This window comes from Talpa europaea, assembly GCF_964194135.1.
Source record: "Talpa europaea genome assembly, chromosome: 9".
In the NCBI taxonomy this organism is placed as follows: Eukaryota; Metazoa; Chordata; class Mammalia; order Eulipotyphla; family Talpidae; genus Talpa; species Talpa europaea.
The window spans coordinates 19,840,138-19,863,261 of NC_140076.1; the positions used below are offsets into that span (position 1 = coordinate 19,840,138).

General features: G+C 48.8%; 1 protein-coding gene across 1 annotated transcript in view; it reads right to left on the reverse strand.

Moving 5' to 3' along the window:
• Positions 1-23,124, reverse strand: part of CSMD2 (CUB and Sushi multiple domains 2) — a gene marked incomplete at both ends in the record, with an annotated part of 507,564 nt that overhangs the window by 228,276 nt on the left and 256,164 nt on the right. The window contains 4 exon segments of the mRNA XM_084243387.1: positions 4,393-4,517; positions 5,249-5,336; positions 10,225-10,302; positions 21,447-21,559. Coding sequence (XP_084099513.1) covers positions 4,393-4,517; positions 5,249-5,336; positions 10,225-10,302; positions 21,447-21,559 — 404 coding nt within the window.

The window sequence follows — 23,124 nt, forward strand, 5'->3', positions numbered from 1 at the left end:
GAAGTTACCCAAAAGAGGGGAAGGGGGCTTGTTCTATGTGGTTCCTTCCAATACATTGACTCCAAAGGGTGTCCAGGTGCAATTTTCAAGTAGAAGTAGGAGAGAGCCTTTGGAGACAGGGTTGGAATCCCAGCTCAACTGATTAGCTTTGTGTCCTTGGGCAAGTTGGCTGACCGCTCCATACTTGAGCTAGATATAAAAATATGGATATTGCCACTCTCCTCATAAGAAATTATGAAAAATGTTTTCTACAAATATAAGTACCTTAATAAATGGGAGCTTTATTATTAGCACATACAGGTAAGGGACTCAGGGAGCAGTGGGCATGTGCCTCACCTATGGAGGAGGAAGAGGGGGCAGGGAGGGAGGAGGGGGGGAGAGGGGGAAGAGAGTGAAAACAGAAACTTGGACAACATTGGTGTTGGGGGACAAGACCAGGAAGTCAACCTAGTGAAGGTCACCAAGAAGGAAGACAGTCACCTATAATTTCCATGGCATTTGATTGAGCTGGCTTGGGCCTTATTCCCTACATTTTACTTCTATTCTATGAGAATCAGGGAGAAGATGCAGAGTCATTTGGTCATTTGTCCTGTGCCGTAGAGTGTGTTCATGACAACGATGGAGCTTGGACTCAGCTCTCTGCTGAGTGTTCTGGTGTTCTGCCTGTAACCATATACATTTATATATGTAATAATAAGATATTATATTATTTTATGTTATATATAACCATATACATATATATTTATATATCACACATATTATGTGAAATAGTGGGTTACTCCACAAAGGACAAAGGAAGATAATGTAGTGTATGCTGTGGCTTTCTGGTGATTATCTACTCTGTGATAATCACTGCATCTCACCTGGGGCTGGGGACTCTGTCCCTGTGCTCTGTCAACAACAATTTGCAGTGATGGGAAATCAGGTCGCCTGGTCTCTTGGTAGTCAATTTGCTCCTCTTTGCTTTATCAGTGGTTTACAAACCACTTAGGGTTTTTTGGGGATGACGTAAGGATTGCTGAGAGTGGTGGTGGTGAGGCAACTCCAAACACCTTGCCTCTACTTCAACGTGAGATGGTCCACTTGTATTTCTTTTATTTATGGTACTTCTGCAAAAGCTTATTTTTAAATATTGGGCTCTCTAAGTAAAATAAGTCAAAGCCCTAAATCCTGCCCTCCCACTATCTGGGACTGTGTAGAATTAGAATAACAGTGTTCTGTGTTGCCCTCAGTCCCCTTTGGATGATCAAACTTTACAGGGAGTCAATTAGAAGCTTATTTCTTCTGGTGGGAGGCAGAGAAGAGAAAGGCCTGCGAATACCTAATTTCAAAATCCAGAATGAGCCACAGTCCCATATTGTTCATTCATTTCAATCACTGATTCATTCAGGTCGTTCTCAAACATTTGTCGAGAACCTATTATTTGCCAAGCCCCATGTTTTAGTAGAATTAATTGTGTGGAAAATGAATATTTAAAATCAAATCATATTTTAAATGCATTAGAGGAAAAATAATACCAGTCTGTATGGTTGTGAATTCTTTTTAGAATGTGATCTTCTGGTAATCTGCTTATTAGCATGCAGCTACCTTGGAATTCAGATAGGCCCATCCCTTCTTTTTTACTTAAAGTAGGGTTCACTTAAACTCTCCTAAAAAGACCATAATTAGAATGACAGTTCTAATTTAAAAAAAATAAGAGGTTTTTTAAAAGAAAAATCTTCAAGACTGCTATAGGAAAAGGACCCTTGAATCTATTAATCTCAGCCTCTGGTTTTCAGGGAAGCCAAGGACAGAGCCTCCAGTCCAAACCCAGGAGCCTTTGGCTCTTCCTCACAATGACCAGGAGGAAGATGGAGGAGGGAGCTGCAGCAGGGGGTGAGCCTGCTGGACCCTCTGCCACTGTGGGGACTGACCACTTTCTAGAAAATGGCTTGTTCAAATTTCTCCATCCCTACTAGGCAGAGGAGGTTTTGTTTTCCTAGTTCACAGATGAGGGCCCTGTGGCTAAAAAAAAAAAAAAAAAAAGATGAAGGAATCCACCCATGGCCAGCAAGCTAATAGGTGACAGAGTTGTGATCTAGATCAAAGTCTGTGTTGCCTCCCAGACTGCACATTTGTGATCCAATTGGACAAGACAGTGAGGGAACAGGCTTCTAAAAGAACTTGCAGCCGCCGGAGGCCAGGGAAACTGAATCCTGACAGGGCTCAGAGGCTTACACCAGATGTGTGTACATGAGCCTTGCAGACATACCGGGATCATTTCTAGATCAAGCCCACTGCCTTAGCTAGTCCTCGGTGTAATGCCATAAAGTATTGTTCTATAACCACTGCGTTTTAACAGGAAGAAAAAGAGACTCAGAGAGGTGAAGACACCAGCCCAAGAACACCTAGCTAAAATATGCTGATGCTTGGATTTGAACCCCGGTCTGCCTAGCTGTCTTCTGCGATTCCCCTCCCTCCGTCTTCCCAGTGGCAGAGGATGGCATGAGAGTGATGTGAAAAAGTGTAGTCCAATGCTTAGTCAGAAGTGTGCAGGGAACTCAAGTGCAAGTGTGTCCCAGCACTGAACATGAATGGGTCACACACCTGTCTGGGGGAGAAGATGAGCATATTACTTGACTATGAACATCCTTCTAAAACACCAGTCCAGCCTTGCCCTGGGCATATACATGTCAATAACCAGCATTACTAAGAGAAAACCCACACTCCAGTGATAAAGGCCTGGGGACAGATCAGACCCATTCAGTGCCTAAAGCCAAGATATTATTCTGGATCCCTAAAAGGAATTTCAAGATTCCTTGTAGATTGGCAAAGGATCCCTTGGTCCTCAGATTTGAAAATTCTGAGCCTCAGCTGGTGTCTTGGCCCCCAGGAATTCAAGGGGAACCTACTGTATGGCCAGCTTTGTTCTAAGTAAGGGGCAAAATGGGAGTTCTTGCTTTGTAGAACTTATACTAGAGTACAACGGTATTGTTTTCTGGCACTTCCCAACTCATAAATGTTTCCATAACCACAGTTCCATTTGACCTTCCTATTAACACAAGATGGGTGGGGTAGGTACCATTATCTGCATTTATAGGTAAGAAAATAAACACAGGGAAAATAGGTGATTTGTCAAATTGCCCAAGGCTAGCTCATAGCAAAGCTAAGACTTATACCTAAAAAAATATTAGCAAAATGATATCTTCGGAAATGTCTAAAATCATTAGCAATGCATATACATTATTAATTGTAGATCATGGTCACCTTAAAGTTGAGTGAGAATGAAGAATTCTAAGACTTATTAGAAAGATATTTTTATGACCCTCTTCCAGATGGCTTATCAACACATTAAAAAAAAGCATGGATTTCAACTCCAACTTGTCCCTTCCTCAGTGTGGTAAAGATCTAAGTTCTTTTTCCTGGATCCCTTACTCTATGAATTTCATCTTGATGCATACGCTTGGAGAGAGGTAAAGACTCTCCTTCTTAAATCGGAGGGACTCAAAATGTATTTAGGATACATATATTGGGTCATGTACCTTCTCTTCCAGCAAGGTACTCCAAAGAGCAGCTGTGGGCTTTGTGTACAGACTCCAGGGTGACAGTTTACTCTGGTAGTAAGAGCTGAGACCTGGTCAGGTGCATGAACAATGGGAAAAGAGAGACTCACACAGAGGTGAGTTTCCAAGGGTGCCTTCCGGGGTGGGGCCAGAGCTACTCTATCACAGAAGTAGCTGCTGTCCTGCTCCAGGGAAGAAATACCTTCTGGCCAGCTCTTTTAAGATCATCTGGGCAATGTGAGCTTGACCAGCCCTGCTGGGTCCATGTGTTTCCTGGGAATGTAGGTGGCAGGGCCCTTGAGAACAAGATGCCCAGGTGTGGGGTTAGAAGAATCGCACAGAGAAGCCCTTTGAGACCACAGTTCTCATTTCTTCTGCCTCGCTACGAACATTCTTCCTTAAGTGACGGGTCTTTTTATTGCCAAGTATGTGGAAATGGGCACTGAGGCAGAGTGATGGATAGATCAGTAATAATGGAGGGATTTAAAATGACATACAAGGTGACTGCCCTTCCTCTCAAGGTGTAGTTGTGATATCTTTGCAAAGAACAAGCAAGTGGTTCACATGGGGCAACCTGATTTTACTGTAAGGTCCACACAGGCAGGGGCCATGTCTTTCTTCCCCATCTCTGGATCGCCTGAGCTTAGTGCAGTCCTTGAGACAAAGCCAGTGCTAAATACCCATGGTAAGCTAACTAGCAAATGAACACAGAACCCGGGGCCTGGGGAACAGTGAGAGTGGAGTGAGCCAGTCTTGATGAGAGCCTGGCTGCAGGCTGTAGGAGCTGGGCTCTGTCCTCCATGCCCAGCCAAATCCTGTGGCCGGCTTCCCTTTCCCGGGGCACCCTCACCTCGGCAGACTGGCCTGTGGTCACTCCAGGCCGCAAACATGTCGCTCACTTTCATACAGGTGATCCGCTTGGACCCTTGCAGGTCGTAGCCCTCGTTGCAGGTGAACTGGACGCTGGAGCCTAACCTGGGAGACAAGGTGTGTCTGTGAGCTCGATCCCTGGGCCTGCCAGACCCTGTCAAGTCATCCCTGCTTCCACAAAGAAGTGCTACCTAGAAGTTTATTTCTCCTCTGGTCCTTCATCTCTGCTCTACAATTTTATCACCTAAATCTCCATGGGAAGAAACATCTGCTCTTCCTCTTCTTTATTTGGACCATTTAACGGTTTCAGGATTGAGTTAAAAGGTGACTTTGTGAGCAAAACAGCAATCCTCAGAGATAAGTATCAATTAGGACAGCTAAGAGTGGGTGGATGATACCCATAAACTTTAATGAAAATGGGGGATTATGGGAAGATGCCTTGATAGTTAGAAACACTGCAAAATGCACCAACTCAGGGCCCTGTGGTCTCCTAGATTATCAGAGGCATGAGCTTGGCTGCTGGCATGTGGTCACGTCATTACTCATGACGGTCACTGGGATGCCTGGGGGTGGAGGCAGTCCTTTGTGCCCTGGATATAGGCTTGCTGGGTAGCACTGGCTGTCTGTAGCCCTCCCCTCCCCCTTGAGGCATGGGTCCTTCTCCCAGGACTGGACCAGGAGAGAATGTCAAAGGCCATAGAGCTCTTTTCCAGAAAGCAGCTGTTCCTGTGCCCACTCTAGCCTCTCCAGTCTATGTCTAGGAAGATCAGGGCCCCTCTGCCCCCAACCATGCCCTCCCACCCTTCCTGTGATCCAAGTTCCCAAACAGATCTTACCTGAAATCCGAGCCTAGTCTTTTGCCCCTTTCAGGTATGCCAGGGTCTGGACACATATTATGCCCTTGGGACACACCAACCTGAGTTACTACAAGGCAAAAAACAGCACATACAGAGATGGAGAATCACAGGAAGGCACCAGTCGGGGCCCTGCCTCAGGGTGGGAGGTAGATGTGGGGACAGAATGAGGCCCGGCTCCCCTGGGGCCATATGGCTGGCGGGCTCGAGTTTCCTGAGTGTACAGGTGGGAGCTGCTTTTGACAAATTCCTCTGTGAGCAAAGTCCAAGTGAAATTCATCAAGAGCATATGGGTTCAGGTAGGCACCCCAAACCAATGACTGCCCCTTCCATCAACCCACACCAGCACCATAGGTGGACGGTCCGCAGCCCTTGTGACCTCCCCACTCTGCACCTTGGATTTGGGGTGGTGACTCTAGATGAGATGAGCCCCCCAACCTCAGCCCCAAATGGAGAAATGACTCAAAGAAAGTTAAATAAAAGGTGGATGCGTGATCAGAAACAGTAAAGAATGTAAGAGACAGAGGCAGTCTGAAGGACAAAGTAGGGATGTTAGGTCCAATGTGGATATTTCTGCTGAGAAACCTCTTCCCATCAGACACTTTTAAATACAGAGTTAGCAGTAACCAGAGCATCCCCTGACCAATGCCACCCACCAGCAGCATCAAGCAGGATGGCACCCGCCATGGTTCTGGCAGCTGGCGAGACACTCACACTTGCCAATACCAGAGTCCTGTTTACAAATCCAAGTTCACAGTCATCTTGGCTACCGGAGAAGTTTCAACAGGGGCGGCGGAGGCACACAAAGTTAGTTTTCTTCTGTCCCCAGCGGAGAGGATGGAGACCCTCTGCTCCTGCCTATCCACTGTCTACAATTCTCATGAGAATGGAACCCCCACAGAAACCTCTAGACAAAGGATGATGGGGAGTCTGCAGTGGCATTTCCTGAGCTGGCCCACTGCACTCCGGTCCCATTCAACATCCCACAGTGTAACATGTTCCCTCAACCACTCTGCCCCTCACTCACTCAGCCACTCACTCACTCATTCCTGCATGTGGGTACACGACAAGCATTAACTGAGCACCTACAGTATACAAAAGTCCTCTTTGGGACACCATGGGAGAGGCCAATGTCAGATGTCAGGTAACACCACTACCCTAATGGAGTTCTTGGTTGAGTAAAGACATGAAACATGGGAGCAAACTTCTCCTTATGAGGAGGTGAAGAAAGACGCAGCTACTGGAGGAACTGATTCATATTGCAGAGAGAAGTATGAAAGGCTGCCTGGAGGTGGTGGCAATATAACATGGGTTTTCTGAGATAGTTGTATACATGATGACAGAGGAATGGCATTTCGGAGACACAGGTAGGCGCAAGGGAGAAAGGTGGGCTCATGGAAACAATGTGGGGGTTGCCCAGCATGGCCAGAATAGGGGGGAAGGAAGAATATGAGTGACATGGAAGAGTGGAAGGTGAGGTTTCAGAGGTCAGACTTTTAAAGGGCTTGTGTCTGATCCTGAAGGCCGTGGGGAGCCACTGAAGAGTTCTACACGGGAGACGAGCATGGTCAGATCTGGATTGCTTAAGGGAAGGCTGGTTACTCAGAGACGAATTGGGAAGCTTTGTGATCATTCAGGTCAAGGACAGCAAGAGCCTGGTAGTGAGGATGGACATGAAGTGGTGGGAATGGACTTGGCAAAGAAAGAATCGCTAGGACCCATGGAAGACAGGCGTGTGGAGAAAGGGAACAGGGAATTTCCTGGCCTGGGGCCCTGCAAAGAAGCAGGTGGTCTGAAGGAAGCTGGGAAATGGGGGCTCATTTTAGACTCACTGAGTCTGAAGCTAGGTAGACACAGTTCACACCTCCAGGTGTACCCTAGGGTGTGGCTGGCCAAGACAGACTGCACACTTCAGCCAGACACTGGGTATCCTCGAGGTTTGTGCAATAAGCACAAGGCCTCTGGGGTAGCCTCCATTTTTCCAAAATTCCATAGTACCAAGTTAAAGCCAGCCACTCCGCTGGATACCCACCCCCTACCCCACGCTGTCCTTGCCAAACTGCTACCTGCAAAGCCTTCACGTCACAGACTTAGCAACGTAACCATTCCCTCTAGCCAGGCTCCTCCAGGCTGGACAAGCTGGAAGTGCTGGCACCCAAAGCAGAGCAAACCCCTCCTCCTTGGAGCCTCAAGGTTTTTCAGGTGATGGGAAGGAAAGAGATAACGGGGTCCAGGATACCTGGGCATGGGGTGGGAAAGAGAGGAGGCTCTTGTCTCAGAAGGTGGAGGCAGCGCTGAGCTGTGCTGTGGCTCGTCTGTGGGCAATGCTGCCCTGCACTTCTGAGCTAGACGCCCACCCACTTTAGACCCTGCCTACGGACCCCCACACCACACCCAAGCCCCTATCCACGCCTCCTGGGAGCCACATAGCTGCCTGGTAGCATGTTAAGCATGTACAGCTGTTTCCCGCCCCTTCTCCGCCTGCTCTCTCGGCACTGACGCCGCCCAGCAAGCAGACAGAGCAGAAGACTGACGGATGAGGTTGTGGCTGCACCAGGGAGGAGACACCATGGCAAAGAACCCCGTCGCCCAGGGAAGCCCCAGCTCCTGACATACGGAGCAAACCCCGAGGCTCCCCTTTAGTCAGCCAGCCCAGAACAAGGCTCGGGTGCCAGGCAGCCAGCTCAAGGCCCAGCAGTGAGCGCTCACACCCTGCCGGCACCCTCTTCTCTGGGGAGGACTGAGCAGGCCCACGCGGACTTCAAGTCACCCCCAGAAACAAATCCCGCTGAGTAGTTTACTGTCTGAGTGATGGTGACAGGAGACGTTTCCCCTTGCTTTTTTTGATTCCAGTCTCCCCTGCCTGTTCAAAACCAGCTGCTTGTGTCGGCGGCATTAATTTGCTGTTAGCTAGAGGGAAGAAAAGGGAGGTGAAGGTGATCCCCAATCCCACCCCACAAAGGTCTCTGTGGTGGGAAGAAGCCACAGCAGGCTCCACAAGGCAGTGCCTTCTACCCAGCGACACGGACAGCACGTGTGTGGGTGACTTGGACCCACGGCCCGGGACCCAGGGTACCCGCGCTCTGTCTGGTGAAGGCAATGAGGGGGGTCTCCAGGAGATGTAAGCAGGTCCTGTCCTCCCTAAACTGACAACTGTCTGCCGAGGCTCCTGGTAGACAATAGGCCAGAAATGAGCAGACACTGGGGAGTGGCCTGCCAGGTGGTTTGACTTGTCACTCGCCCCTCTGAGGAAATCTTGGAACACAGATGGCGGCTTGTTGGAGACAGACACCTTTTTTTTTTTCAAAGAGCTTTTGCATTATTTCATTAGAATAGAGTTTCTTCATCATTCTGAAGGAGTTCTGGGCACTTCTGAGGAGCTAATGAAAACCAGGGATCCCCTTCTGCCCAAAATGTACCCACAATATCACATGTGATTTTTTTCACCAGTTCACAGAACTCCTGAAGCCCTAGGTCAAGAAAGCAATGCTTCAACAGTGGAGGTAAGGTTTGGCATCCCTCATCTACAGGGGTGGGAACTGAGATGCCAGTGCCGGGGTAACACGGTTACCTAAGGACACACCTGGGACAAAAACTTGCTCTCGCAAATCAGGGCCACTTTGGTAAAGGTTGCCTCTGGCTTCCAAGAAAACTCTGTGATTAAATATGGCCGCCTCAGATCACGTGGTCCCCGGGGCACCAGCCTAACCATCAACTTGCCTGTGCCCTGGCCCCTCATCGAGCTCAGAAGCAGGGCCTCCTGGCTGCCCTCTGGCGTCCAGCCCCCTCAGGGGGGCTGACCAGAGATGTGGTCCCCAGAGACAGAGGATGATATCTGTCTCCCATCAGAGCACTTGAAAGAGCACAGAGAAGCCCAACCAGGCCCAGTTCGGTCAGGGCCCCAGGACCAAAGCACCTCTCCCCCACCCTGCTCTCCCCACACAGCAGAGAGCTTGGAGCCACCGATGGCCTTTCTGTCCTTCCCAGTGAGTACTTCTAGCACCCAAGAGAAGCACAGGGAGCCGAGAAGATGAAAGGGAAGGGCCAGGAGGGAGGAGGAACAGAGAGAGGGGAAAGCAGAGAGGGGGCATGAGAAACATAAGGGCAAAGGAAGGGAGGGAGAAGGTAAACCAGAGGTTGGGCCAAGGAAGGCTCAACCTCTAGAAAGAAAAGGGAGGTTTCTTTGGGAAAAAAAAAAAAATCTCTGCTTTCAACTCCAGCCTTCTGGGGTGACCCAGAATCTTTCCACCCTCCTCCCAATGTTCTAGCTCAAAAACCCCTTAGCACAGGCCCTGGTCAGGCGTTTCTGGGACTACATTCCACCCCATTCCCCAGGATTGGACATCCCCCTCTACATCATCCAACACCAGTAATAGGAACGTGTTCCCATAGGCATAACCTTCCCCGTGCCCAAGCAGGGCACCCCAGCATTGCCCCCTTGGCTGGAGAGCCAGGATCCCCACTCTCTAGCCTGCTCTCTGCCCAGCCAGGCCCAGGGACCCTGGCAGAGGGCACTCAGCATTTCCATCTCTCTCCTCCCCAATCTTGGCTGGGTGCTGGAATTGGGGCCACACAGCCTCCAAGAGCCCAATGGCAGGTGACCGACTCCCAGCCAAGGAGTCAGAGAAAGGACTGTCTTAGCAGGTGGAAGTGATTCAAAAGGAAAAATGAAGAGAGAAATGTAGCAGGAATGACTCCCTGGGCTGCCATTAGAATGGGACGTGAGGGAGACAGAGGAGAAAGGAGGGCAGTGGGAGAGGACGAGGGAGTGGCAAAGGACAGGCCCTGGGCTGCTCACTGGCCCCTAGGTCAGCACTTCCACATGCAGAACCTGGGGTGCAGGGCAGCAGGATTGAGGGGATATCATTCCAGCATCATCTGGCTTTCCCTCGGTCACAACCCCACGGGTCTGACCATGAGCAAGAGCCCAGCCGGAAGGCAGGTGGGCGGACACTTACACACAGATGTCTTCTGGCTGTTGTCTTTGCTGGGCATCAGCTTCACACCTCGAGACTTCAACTCAATCTGCTTCTTGACTAGAGAGGAGGTAAGAGGAAAATTGGTTTGAGTTGTCTGTGACTGAGGAGGTCCCTCTAGAATGACCCCTCCTATGGCTTGAGACATTTATGGTGAGTCAAAGTCTTAGAGCTGCTCTGGGCCAGGTCACACACCAAGGGTAGCATTTGAGTGCAGCAGGGATTCACCCGTGTGAATCAAGCTAGCAAGGCTGGCTCTCTGGAGGAGAAGGATCAGGTGAGCAATGCATGTGAAATCCTTTAGCCGGCCCTTGGCAATCCTGTCCCCAGATTCAACCCTGCCCAATACTAAACCAGCCCTGACCAGGTCTGTTCAACTGGATTCTGCCCTTATTGTCACTCTCCTTGTATTCACACTCTTTGCAATGTGACACTAGTTCTTCCCTTGGAGGAGGTAGAGTACACGTCTTCATCCCTTGGCTTTGGCCATATGGCTTCCATTGGTCATTGGCATTCTGGAGGCCTTGACAGGACCAAAAGCTTGCAAAGTGCCCACCAGATTAGACTTGCTCTCTCACATCTCTGCCTTCACTGGGAGAAGACATGGTTGGTTCCAGGGGATGAGAGGTACATGGAGCAGAGCAATCAGCACAGTCAAGCCCAGTCTACATGGGCCAATCTCTCGTAGGCTTGGGAAGCTGGGTGCTGAAGGCCACGTGGATGGTGACCTGATGGATTGAACTAAGTTTTCATTCTATCACCAAGACCAAATCTCTTATCTTTCTAATATAGTAGATAACACACTAAGTGATATTTGTCAACCTACATTGCAATATAAGCTCCATTAAGGCAGGAGTTTCATCTGTTTTGTTCATTGCTGTGTCCTCGGTGCCTAGATTAGCATCTGGCACCTAGTGGGCCCTCAAGAACCACTTCATGTGGTCCTTATACTTTCAACCCTCTTGACCTATAATTATTCTATCTACTTGATAGATACGAAATTAAGGTTCAACGTGGTTTAAGTAACTTGCTGTGGGTCCCATAGCCAGGAAATTGTACTGTAGTGCTCTTGGCTGAACCTGAGCATCTTTTCTTGTGATGTGTCCCCAAAGCAATCCCAGGGGTAGTCAACTTTCACCCCCAGCTCATCTCCTGAAAACTAGGTGCCTTCTCCGCTTTGGAGGTAACATGTAAATCCCAGAGCGAAAGCCCACAGCTCTCAGGTGTGTGAGGAGGCCCTCTCCCAGCACTGCCCAGCCCTCGCTACCTACATCAGAGCCTCTCCAAGGAATTGTCCCCTGGCAAACTGCTGTCTCAGCTGAATGCCTGATACAATTCAGTTACTATCACAGATATGCCACTTCCCAACGTGCATTCAAACTCTTTTTATAAATGTGCATTACTCTCCATGTGTATCCAGCAGGAAAATTTCCAATGAACACTAACGTGGACCCATTATCAAACAGAGGGTGTTAGTAGAGAAACATGCATTATTCAAGCCTAGCTAATACGGTGTGGCAGGGGAGAACATTCTCTGACTCGACCATGCCTAAGAGAACAGCAGCAGTCCCAGTTCTTTGGGGACAATGCCAGCTCCTTTCCCCGATGGCCCAACACTGAGACAGGGGTGTGCATGGGGGCCTCTATGACCCAGTGTGGCCCAGTGGAGGTCAGCTATGCAGAGAACATCTGGCCAAGAAGGAGGAGGTGAGGTACGAGTCTTTCAACCCCCTAGTTTCAGGTTCCAGTGTCCCCTGGAGGAAGGGAGACCACTAGGAAAGGGGCCATGCACCATGTAAGCCATTCCCAGAGGCAGGAAAGGTGGCTTGGGGTCTCCTAGTATCTCTAAAGGAGGTCATGAGATGCATGGGGCAGGTGATGAGAGCCTTTCTTCCTCTCTTCTCAAGGTTATATGAAAGAAAATCTCTTCCTTCCCTTTCTCTCTTGAGGCTCCTGAAGGAATCCTTCAGATTTCTATGTCCAGTCTTCCTACTCAGTGCTCCCCAAAAGGACTGTCTAACTTGGTCAAGGCTTAAAATTCACTGGGCCACTTTCAGTGGCGGATGACCTCACTCTGTCTCCCAAGTAGGAACTAACTCTGTTCTTTCTCAATTCCTGCCTGCTACTTATCACAGTTTGGAGTTTATGGCAATAAAAAGGACTAGAAAGGAAGGAACTTGGAAAACTAGAGGGGGATTCTTATTTACATGTAGACTTTGTGACCATTTATTTCTCTGAGCTGGATATGAGGGGTGGGGTTTTGCCGCCATCCTTGGACATCACAGGTTAGCCTGCTGGGAAATGAGGGGGCTGCAGCTCAGAGGGCGGGGCTGCCCATTCCTGCAACACTATCTCTTAAGGAAGAGCTTCCAGACCTAGCCCCCTCAGGCCTGGGCTCTAGGGAGGTGGAGGCTGCAGGTGGCCCGTGGCTGGGGCTGATGAGCAGGTAGGTGTCCTGGCTGTGGGAGTAAGTTTTGGCAAAGGCCACATCACCAGGTACATTTGCATCAAGAAAACCCTTCCAGGTGCCAGGGGCTCCCGTTTTTGAGCCATCCTAGGGAAGTTCTCACACCCTGAATTATATGCAGTTCATTTGTCTTTTAAGCAATTGGACCAAGTGGGTGATGATGGATCATGGAACACAAAATGCCCAGGGAAATCAGCCATGAAATGAGCTCACTGGAGAGCTAGCTCAACAGACCAGGGCAGATCTGGGTGCAGAAGGTCAAAGTCCAAGGTCCCGTCTCCCTTGCAACTTCATAGTGCACAGAGTCAACCGGAAGTGAAGAACCTGGAGAATTTCTGTGTTGTTCTCATTTATACACAGTCAGCCATTCATGGAGTGCCCAGGGGCCTCTGGACTCTGAGGATTCTGTAGCCATCAGAGCAGTGGAGATAAAATGGAGCCTGGGCTGAGTCCATGATTGCACCACCATGGGATACACATCCCCTCATGTGCTGGTCCAGCTACACTCAGGTGCATACCCGGTGCATATATGCATGCAGACATATCCACGCACACATGCACATTCACGCCTACAACAAGCACACCCACAAGAACACGTTTGTGTACTTGGTTCACATGGCTACAAATACTCAGAGATAAAACATAATTCACATTTATAAGTGTGGTTGCAGTGTACATGAACAAAGTCAGGACTCCCAGGAGAAGCGTGTGGCTTTAACTGGTTGATGGAAATCTTACTAGTTACAGTCATCTCCTCTGAATGATAATGACTACAGGAGACTGCCAGGCTGCTCCATTCATCCTTTATATTCTGGTTAATTACCAAACATTTCCCCGCTGCTGTAAAGGTTAGCGGGACATACAGTACACATTTAGCTAGAAGAATCTGGCAATACAAATGCTTCTCTAGTCTGCAGCATGAGTTATAGGGCTGAGCCAGCAGGAGACAAGGGCCTGTTGGGGAACAGAAGGAGAAGGAGGCCTAACCTATGTCCAAAGCTCGGGGAATAAAGAAGTAAATGGAGTTTGTGGCTTCTCTCATTCCCAGTGGACTCAACCCACAAGGGTGAACCTTCCCTTTAACCTTGACCACTCCTGGTCCCTGCACTTGGCTGTCCAACTGGCTGGATCCTCCCTTCTCCCCACGCCCTTGCCAACTTCAGTTGGTCTAACTTCAGGAAATTTCTCCACTGTGGACCCTTCTTTCAATCTTCTGAGCCACTCCTGACCTAAAGTCATCCACGTTTGCTTGGATTTTGTTCACTGATTCCCTCTCTAGTGAGAGAATGCTGGAAAGGGTGATCTTCTAGGACATGAAAACTGATTGCCTCTTTCCCACTGGAAACTCTGCCCTTCCATGTCAGAGTGGGTCTGCTTCGCTGGTTGGCCACAGCCCCGAAGAAATGCCGTGATTACTCACAGCCCTCTTGGCTAGTCAAAGCTGGTGGCCAGTACACTGCCTGCTCCCCTCACTCAGGTTTATGCCAAAGGATGTGCAATTCAGGGGACCTGTGATGACCCCTGAAGAGATGACTTGATTTGCCACAATTTCTGCAAGACTTAATGCTTCAAGGTTCTGCCCATCTAGCAGGTGCGGAAGTGCACCAAAGGGAGCCAAAGGGAAGAGCGGTGATTACTGAACAGAGCGGGGGAGCCTCAAAGTAACAAGAGATGAGGTGTCTCTCTCCAGGTCGGTTGACTTAAAGGGTAAATGTGAAGCTGTGGCATGGGACTTGAGCAGGGTGCTGCTGACACACAGATGTGTGGCGAGGGTGGCTGGCACACTTGATGGCCACAGAAGATGTGGAAAAGGCTGGCACGGGCATCAATCCCAGGGAAATCAGGAAAGGTGTGATGGTGCTTGTTAACGCTACAATTGCTGGACTTAGGGACCTGTGACGACCCCTGAAGAGATGGCTTGATTTGACACAATTTCTGCAAATGGAGACAGAGAAATCAGCAACCTCACTTCTGATGTCATTACAAAGGCCATCAGAAGGATGAATGTACAATCGAAGGCACAGACTTGGACCCAGATTACATATCTTTCTAGTTGAATAATACTTCAGAAGTTCAGAAAAGGATACTTGTGATTTCCAGGATCTGGTCCATTGTATCTGCTCTTGAACATGCCAATCCTCGTGGAAAGCCTCTGATTATAATTGCTGAAGATGCCCTCAGGGCACTCACCTAGAAGAGGCTCAAGGTTAGCTTTCAGGTTAGGGCAGCTCAAGCTCCAGGATTAGGTCTCACAGGAAGAACCAACAAACTGTTGCTAATGATGGTGTGGGGACTGGAAAAGAGAGCTGGGTTCTAAATCCTAAAGATATTCTGCTTCATGACTGGAGAGGTCATTGTGATCACAGATGATGCCATGTTCTTGCAAGGAAAAAGTGCAGGATTTAAATTGAGAAACACATTGAAGAAATCATGGCTCACTTAGATGTCACTGTTAGCGACTGTGAATAAGAAACACTAAATAAACATCTGTTGGAATATCAGATGGCAAAGCTGAGCCCAGGATTGCTGGGGCAAGGGATGGGGAAGAGAATGAAAAGAGTGCCAGAGGCAATGGATGCTGGATGAGCTGCTGTGGACAAAAAGGTCCTCTGGGTGAGGTGCATGATGCAGCCCAGGCTTGGCTTCCTCACTCTGGCAAATGAAGAGTAAAACATTAATACATAAATCATTAAAAGAATACTCAAAATCCTGGCGATGACCACTGCAAAGAATGCAGGTGTTGAAGGACTATTGGTCATTGAGCCATTGATGCAACATTCCTTAGAAGTTGGTTATGCCCTATGCTGGGTGATTTTTTTTGAGATGCCAGAAACAAGAATCATCAACCAACTGAGGCTGTCAGAAGTGCTGTGTTGGCTGCTGCCATGTGGCTTTCCGGTTAACCACAGCAAAACTTGTACTTACTGGAATTCCTAAAGAAGAGAAGCACCCTGGCATGGGAACGGGAGGCAGTCTAGAATAGTGCTGTGCCTTTATTAATGGGGTGAGAAATGGTCTTCCCTGACAACTTCAGCAGAGCCAGTTGGAGAAAATAACTGGAAAAAAGATGTTTAAGGGAATCACCATGACCATCCATAGAGGTTTCAGTAGCCTTTGCGATGCTGTTCTCTCGCTCTCTGGAATGTCCTTTCTCCTCTTCTTTGCTTCTATGCCTCTCCTTGGTCAAGGCCTCATTCAAATGTTATCTCCTCTCTGTGGCTGTTGCACTATCTCAGGCAGAAGTGATCATCCTCTCAAGACTTCAAGCAGATTACTGCAGTCATGTCCTGTCCTCCAACTCTTCACCCCATGGATAATGGGGTGCATCCTGTGAGTGATACAGCACCAGGCATATGGAAGAGTCCCTATAATAGTAGTAGAGGGCAGGATGAATGACTCACTTGACTCACTTTTGGAAGAACATGTGATTTGAATTCATTTCATGGCCAAAGGACTGGTCACCTGAGACCTGGTGAGGTGAAAGGTGCCATGTCTTGTGTGTGTTCACTTTTCACTCCAGGCTCTCTCTTGACTGAACTCAGAAGCTTGCCTTATGGACACCTGTCCTCTGGGCTTTCCCTGGGCCCTATAGCAACAACCTTGCAATTTGTGCAAAGGCCCCTGAGGTCCTGAACATGGAAATGAGGCTGGCAAGAGTTTGGCAGCTCATTGGGCCACCAAGAATAGGACAAGTGTCAGAGCTTGGTCCAGGGATGCCAGAGGCACTTTTGCTCTGGTCTGAGACTGCAGAACCATCACAAGCAAGAGCACACAAGTTCATGTGGAAAACAGAAGCTTTAGCTTGTTACTATAAAAAGCCTCCAGCATCTCAGTAAATGCAAATTGTTCTCAAATGGAAAAGTTTATTCTGCAGACAACTGAGGTTCAGTGCAGAGTTTTAGAAGGCAGAGGAGCCCATGGCTTTCCCTCTGAAATATGTCCCATCTCCTGGTCACCAGTGTTGCCCAGATAACAGCGCAAGTCAGTGAAAGGGACGGCAGGGTCGGGCTAGGATTTGGCTAGAGAAAGGGGCAGGCACTTGGTGCAGACTCCATCTCCTTCCCCCAACCCCTCTAACTCTGAAATCTAAGAGGTCGTGTGTCCAGAGTTTGGTTTACCATGAAAGATTTCCTCTTATCTGTTTCATCCTCTCCATCCCACTGCTTCTGTCTAACTCTGGATCTCATAATCGAATTCTCAGACTCCTAACTGTCCCCTGTCACCGCTTTTCATTCTACAGCAAAGTTTTCTTTAAATGGAAAATGTGGCCGCATCTCCCCTCTTCCTAAAAACGGACTACTTCTCATCACCCATAGGACCAAGCCCAGCTTCAGTGCAGTTTTCACAAGGTACATCCACCTTACTTTCCAGCCTCAGGACTCAGCACCGTCACTGCTTACCTTTGCGCTAGACTGCAGACTTTGCTCTAAGTCTGTAAATGTTTTCTGTAAAAGGCCTGCGAGTAAATATATTAGTTGTGGGCCATCTGTCTCGGTGGCAAACTGCTCAACTCTTCCCTGGTAGCACTAAAGCAGCCAGAGACAACCCGTAAATGAATGAATATAGCTGTGTGCCCATAAACCTTTATTTATAGACACTGCAATTTGAATTTCATGCAATTTTCATGTATCATGAAATATTCTTCTTTTGGTTTTTTTATTCAACCATTTAAAAATGTAAAACCCTTTTTCAGCACGAGAGCTGTGCAGAAACAGGCTGCTGCCCCTCTCTGCTGCAGACACACAGAGACGCCTGTGCTTCCTTAGACTGTGCATGCTCTTGCTTTCTTGCCTTCCCTCTACCTGGGATGTTTCTTGTGATTGTCTGTCTGGCATCTTTTGGAGACCCACGTTTAAGTCACTATCACTTTTTTGTGGCTTTCCCTAAATGGCTCCGCAAAACTAATTGCTCTTTTATCTCTGGTCCTGGAACCCTTCATCAGGCCTCAATTATAGTGCTTATCAGGCTGTACAGCAGTTATAGATTTCTGTCCTCTCCTCTCTTTAACCCGTTCTCCTTGAGAGCAGAGATGGGCTGACACGTCTATCTTTCCATGCTGTCACACAGAGAAGGTTGTTAAATTCAATACCTTTGCCCACCTTGGACAGACACCTAGAGGCGAAACCAGACTAGAACTCAGGGTTCTGAAACCCTGTGGGATTAGTTAAAATAATGTCTGGCTGGGAACCCTCATATATTCTTATTTCATGAAGCAAGAAGGGAGCGTGCTATGTTGTAGGTTATTTACTTAGCTTATTTTTTATTCTATGGGAAAAAATATTCATCAATACAATTAGGAACTGGTAATTAATAACTCAAAAGTGCTATAAATCACTTGAGATTCTCAAGTGAAACTGAGCCTAAGCTGAAGACTCTCTAGGTCCATTCTTCAAAGCTCTCTGCCCTGCTCTGAACTCCCAGAGATGGAGACAGCTCTGTGGGCCTCTCGAGAGCAAGGCAGTCCCTTGGTAAAGCCTGTTGTTGGCCTGTCAGGGCAGAGAGCAGGGTTTTGTTCTGTGGAGTTGGCATGTGGGAGGCATAGCAGATGCTAGGGAGGAAGAGATCAAGGTACTAACTCCCAGTTCCCTTCTCTTGGTTACTGACTCCTGTATTTCTCCTGTCTTGGCTACTAATTCCCAGGGAGCCTCCTCCTGCAGGGGTCACTGACTCCCAGCCACCCCCTCCTGTGGTTGGCAGTGGTCAGGTTCCTCGGTTCTGTCTGGCAGCCCCTCTTCGAGGGGCTCCCTCATTTCTCCCCCTCTGTAGTGGTGGGAAGGACCTGCCTGCTGTTTATCCCTGGGAGGTCTCACCATCCCTCTGCGTTCCTTTTACCCACCCTCACCTCTGTGAGTGCTCCCTTCACTACACCCTCTTCAGTAAAAGCCATGCAGACGCCTTCTTTCTCCTGCTTGACACAGAAGCAGACAGGTTCCGTATGTCTGCCACCTTTTGACTGTATTTTGCAAGCAGTAAAAAGAGATTGGTCTTTAGTGGTTCCAAAGTTTTCGGTTCTTTAAAGTAGGGGTTCACAATTGGGGTGATTTTGCATGCAAGGGACATTTGGAACTGTCTGGAGACTTTTTGGTTGTCATGACTACATGGGGTGGTTCTTGGCATTTGGCATACAGTGGGCAGAGACCAGGGATGCTGTTAAATTCCCCACAATGCACGCTTCACACTACAATGCACTGTCCTAGTCCCCTACCACAGAGAATAGTCCGGGCCACGATGTCAATGGTGCTGTCATTGGTGCTTTATGGAGTTGCCAATTGAGCTACTATAAACCCTTGTAGTCTGTACCCTGTGTCTAGAAAACAGTAGAGAGAGAAGGTCCTAGGGGAGAATCATTAGGAAGGCAGTCAGCACGTACCACATTACATAAACATGCCAGACCCAGACCAACGTGCCTGGGGTTCAAATCCTGGCTCTAACAGACTGCCTATGAGATTGGGAGCCAGCTGTGGGCTAACAGCAGCACCTACTTGCTCTTAGAAGTACTAAAGTAATAAGCGCCTGAAACCCGAAAGCCCCCCTTAAGCATTAGCACACACAATATGCAAACCCCATCCTGGGCTATGTTGAAGGCGATGCAGAGAGGATAAAATAGAGCCTGCCTCTGGGAAGTTCCTAACTAAGGCAAGTTTTCAGACTGTGGGCTGTTTCCTGCTATAGACACATTAAATTAATTTAGAGGTTGCAACTCAAATTAAAAATTGGAAAAGAAATTTGCAGGGTGCATCACACTTAGTCAGGGTAAATACCACTTGGTGACATTTTCCTTTTTGTTCTACAGATATATGTGTGTACTGGATTGTGTTGGAAAATGTATTTTTTTATACCAAGATTAACAAAACAAAGTTTAAAAGCTACCAGCCAAACAGGAAAGGCGAGACACCCAAGCATGATAGGGGGAGGGCCTGTGATTTTTGCCCAAAAACTCACATGGGCCTGTGAATGACTTCAAGGTTCAGCCTGCCAGGCTGTGTGACCTGTGTGTGTCTGGAGAGTCCTCTGAGTCCCAGCTCTTGCCGTTGAAAAATGGGACTTAAAAACACATTTGTCAGTGGGCTGGGGGGCAGATCAAATGGGGTAATGGGTGGACAGAGCCTGATAAGGGGCCTGAACACAGTAGGTGCACCAATTCATGTCTCTCCCACCTTCTAGACTCTGCTTGGTCTGGGCTCATGCTGCCCACTGTCTGCATCAAACCTGAACCTATGACAATGACAAATGGGCCCTCGGTAACCTGAAATATTAGAAACACCCAGCTTCTATTTAATCAGATGAAATGACAACATCCATCTCCACTTTTCTATTTGGGAAAACACAACAGAAAAATCCAGACAGGCGCTTCACCCCCACAAAGGCCAACCTCAGCAGCAGGAGTGAGACTTTGCTAAGCTCCTCAGATCAGGTTGGTTTGTAGTTTATTTTTTCACTGTTTCAAAAGGGGCCTGCTCCCCAAGGCTAAGGATATTTGGCCTTACATAAAAGCAGCAGATTTGAGAGGTAACGCTCCTGCCTCCACTGCTGCTTCCATTCCAGACTCAGCCCAAAAGCCGGGTCCCAGGTCTGCTGGTGGGGGCTGCTCTGCCCAGGCCATCTCTGAGATGCTCTGCGCCACCCTGCCTTGGCCTGAGGCTTGGAGCCTCAGATGTGCAGCTTGGGAACCAAGCTGGCAAGAGATCCCACAATCAATGCTCTCTCAGCACACCTGGCAAGAATGACAGCCCCGTTTGCTCTCCTATCAGGTCGTATTGTCCTTGCATTCCAGGGCGTGCAGGTTTACCTCACCCACGTTTTTACAGTCTCTTGATTCCTCCTTCTACCTAAGGTGTGCAAGACAAGTTCGCTGTCAAATCAATTAGAACCAACATCAGTTCATAATTGCTTGGATTTTAAAGATCCAACGATCAAGTCATGAGTCTAGTCCTTTGTGTACTTTGTGTAAACTCAAGGTTGAAAGGCATGTCGGCACCTATTCCCACCGCCCATTGGATTTTTGGATCTCCAGTTTGGAAAGCTCCTCTCTTCAGGGTGAACCCACTGGATTTTTATAATCAGCTCTTGGGGAACAGGAGAATCATCATGATTGGAGCAGAAAGCTCCTTGCCTACAATTTCCACCTGCCATTCCTGCCCTGGTCTCTTGCACAAGACAGTTCTTCACAGATGTGAGCGCCTAAGCTATATCAGGCATCCTGAAGTTATTTTGCCTACATTTGTATTTGTCTTACATGAGCTGAAAAGGAGAGAGAAATTGTGGGCTGCTTCCCAGTTCAAAGTGGGAGAGGCTGAACTCTGGTGGTGAAGAAGGTGGGCGCTGGCTTCAAAAGGCATGAGTTCAGATGGCCTTGAGACACTGGCTTCAAATTTCTGGGTCTCCTCTTTCTTGTCCAGAAAATGGGGGTGGTGATAGTATTTCCCTTACTGGGTAATGATGAAAAATAAGTGGACGCTTTTCAAGTATGTATTACTGTGCCTGGTGGCATCGTGTTAGTAATGAAAGCTCTCATTATTAACTATTATTCACATGAGAAAATAAACATTAGCCGGGCCGGAAGAGGGCGAGACTGGGCTACGCTGTTTGAGAGGTGTCCCTCCCCAGGGCAGCAGATCACATAGGCACATGCAGAGACCAGGTGTGTGAGATCTCTGGGTCTGCAGATAAGAACAGGACAAAGAGGACAGCAGCAGCAAGGATGTCCTGAAGCCACACCGGACACCAGGCCACCTACCTTGGTACTGGGCGCTGAAGCCGCGCTGCCGGTGGTTGCCGTCAGAGGTGAAGTGCAGCCTCAGCCAGTTCTTGCTGCTGATGACGGGGGCTGGGAGGCTGGCTCCCGTGAACCTGGAGGACAGGAAACAGGCGGGGTCAAGGACCACAGCTGGTTGGGAGACTCCTCGCTTCCCTGAGCCCAGGCCTAGAGCAGCAAGGGAAGGCTGTGATGCCCTAGCCCCCTTGCTGGATTCCCAGCCATGACGAGAAGAGGGGCAGCTCCGGCAGCAGAGGCTGCTCACCCAGCACAGAGCCACCCACCCCAGGAGAGGTCTAGCCGCCCCAGGAAAAGGGTCCTCCCAGCAGAGACCTTTCCCCCAGCAGAGGTTTAGTCACCCCCAGCAGATATCTAGATTCCCCAACGAAGGCCAGTTTCAAGTTCTCCGGCAGAGGCTCAGGCCCCCAGCCCCAGGCAGAAGTTCTGTCATCCCTAACATGCCTATCAGGCCCCCTAAGGAGTCAGGAGAAAGGACTTAAGCAGTCACTAGGCTATATGGAGCCCATTTTGGGGTCACTCCTGGGCCCCAAGTCTCCACTGCCTCCTCCCCTATCCCTGTGCCTTCACTGGAGTCCTCCCCATTGCGGTGAAGCTGGCCCCTCCTCCCTCCCATCAGCCTTCTCCCAGGCCCAGCCAGTCCAGCTTGCCCCATCAATCAACTCTCACTGTCACCACACCAGCCTGATCCAACTGCCCTCCTGAGCCAATATCCAGGTCAAGCAGCTCTTCCCTCCTAGAGTTAACCGGAGCACAAGACCTTCAGAGGCTGCCTGGGGTCTGCAGGAGACCTGCCTTCCAAACTTGGCCCCCAGCCCTGCTCCGGCAGGCCCCACTCAGCACTGAGACTAGCTTTGGGTGCCTGCCTCCTCACTCCTGCACCCCATGAGGCCCCTCAATTTCTCTCCTCTCCCTCCAGAGTTGGCCTGACCCTCTCTCCTCCCTGTACTGCTTCTCCTTCCCGCCTCCTGGACACCCTTCTTGCATCTCCTTTTCTGTGTTTTTGTCTTTACTGCCTGGAATACATCTCTCCCACCCTTGGGTCATCTCAGACAACTTCCAGAGGCTCTCACACAGCACGTTCCTAGGAGAGCTTTCCCACTTTTCTTGGCCTTGAAGCCACAGATTTGGGCTCAGATCACACTTGACCACTTCCTATCAGTGTAGCCTAGGACCCGCCCCTTAGCCTCTGTGACAATGACAATAATAGCAGCCTAAAGAGTTCAAAGGAATAAATGAGACACCTTCTGGGGAAAGACCTAGCCTGTTATTTGATACATATTATCTCAATAAATAGACATTCCCTTTCCCTTCTCTGTGATGTCACAGCATTTTATTCAATTCATAGTTCAGTTATCTAGGTTATATGGTTAGTTAAGATAACGCCTCAAAGAACGCAGTGTAGCCTAGTGGTACAGAAACTTGGGCTCTGTGACTTTAGCTATAAAGTGGGAATAATAATAGCTCCTCCCTCAAAGGGTTGCAAGGATTCAGTGAGATAATCCACAGAAAAGACCTTGGCATGATCCCTGGAAAGCACAGGCTCTTCTTGGTGAATGACAGCTGCTCTTCTATTTATTGCCTTGGCTCCTAGCATCATCCACAATCTTGGTTGGCACAAAGTAGGTGTGTCAGGGATTCA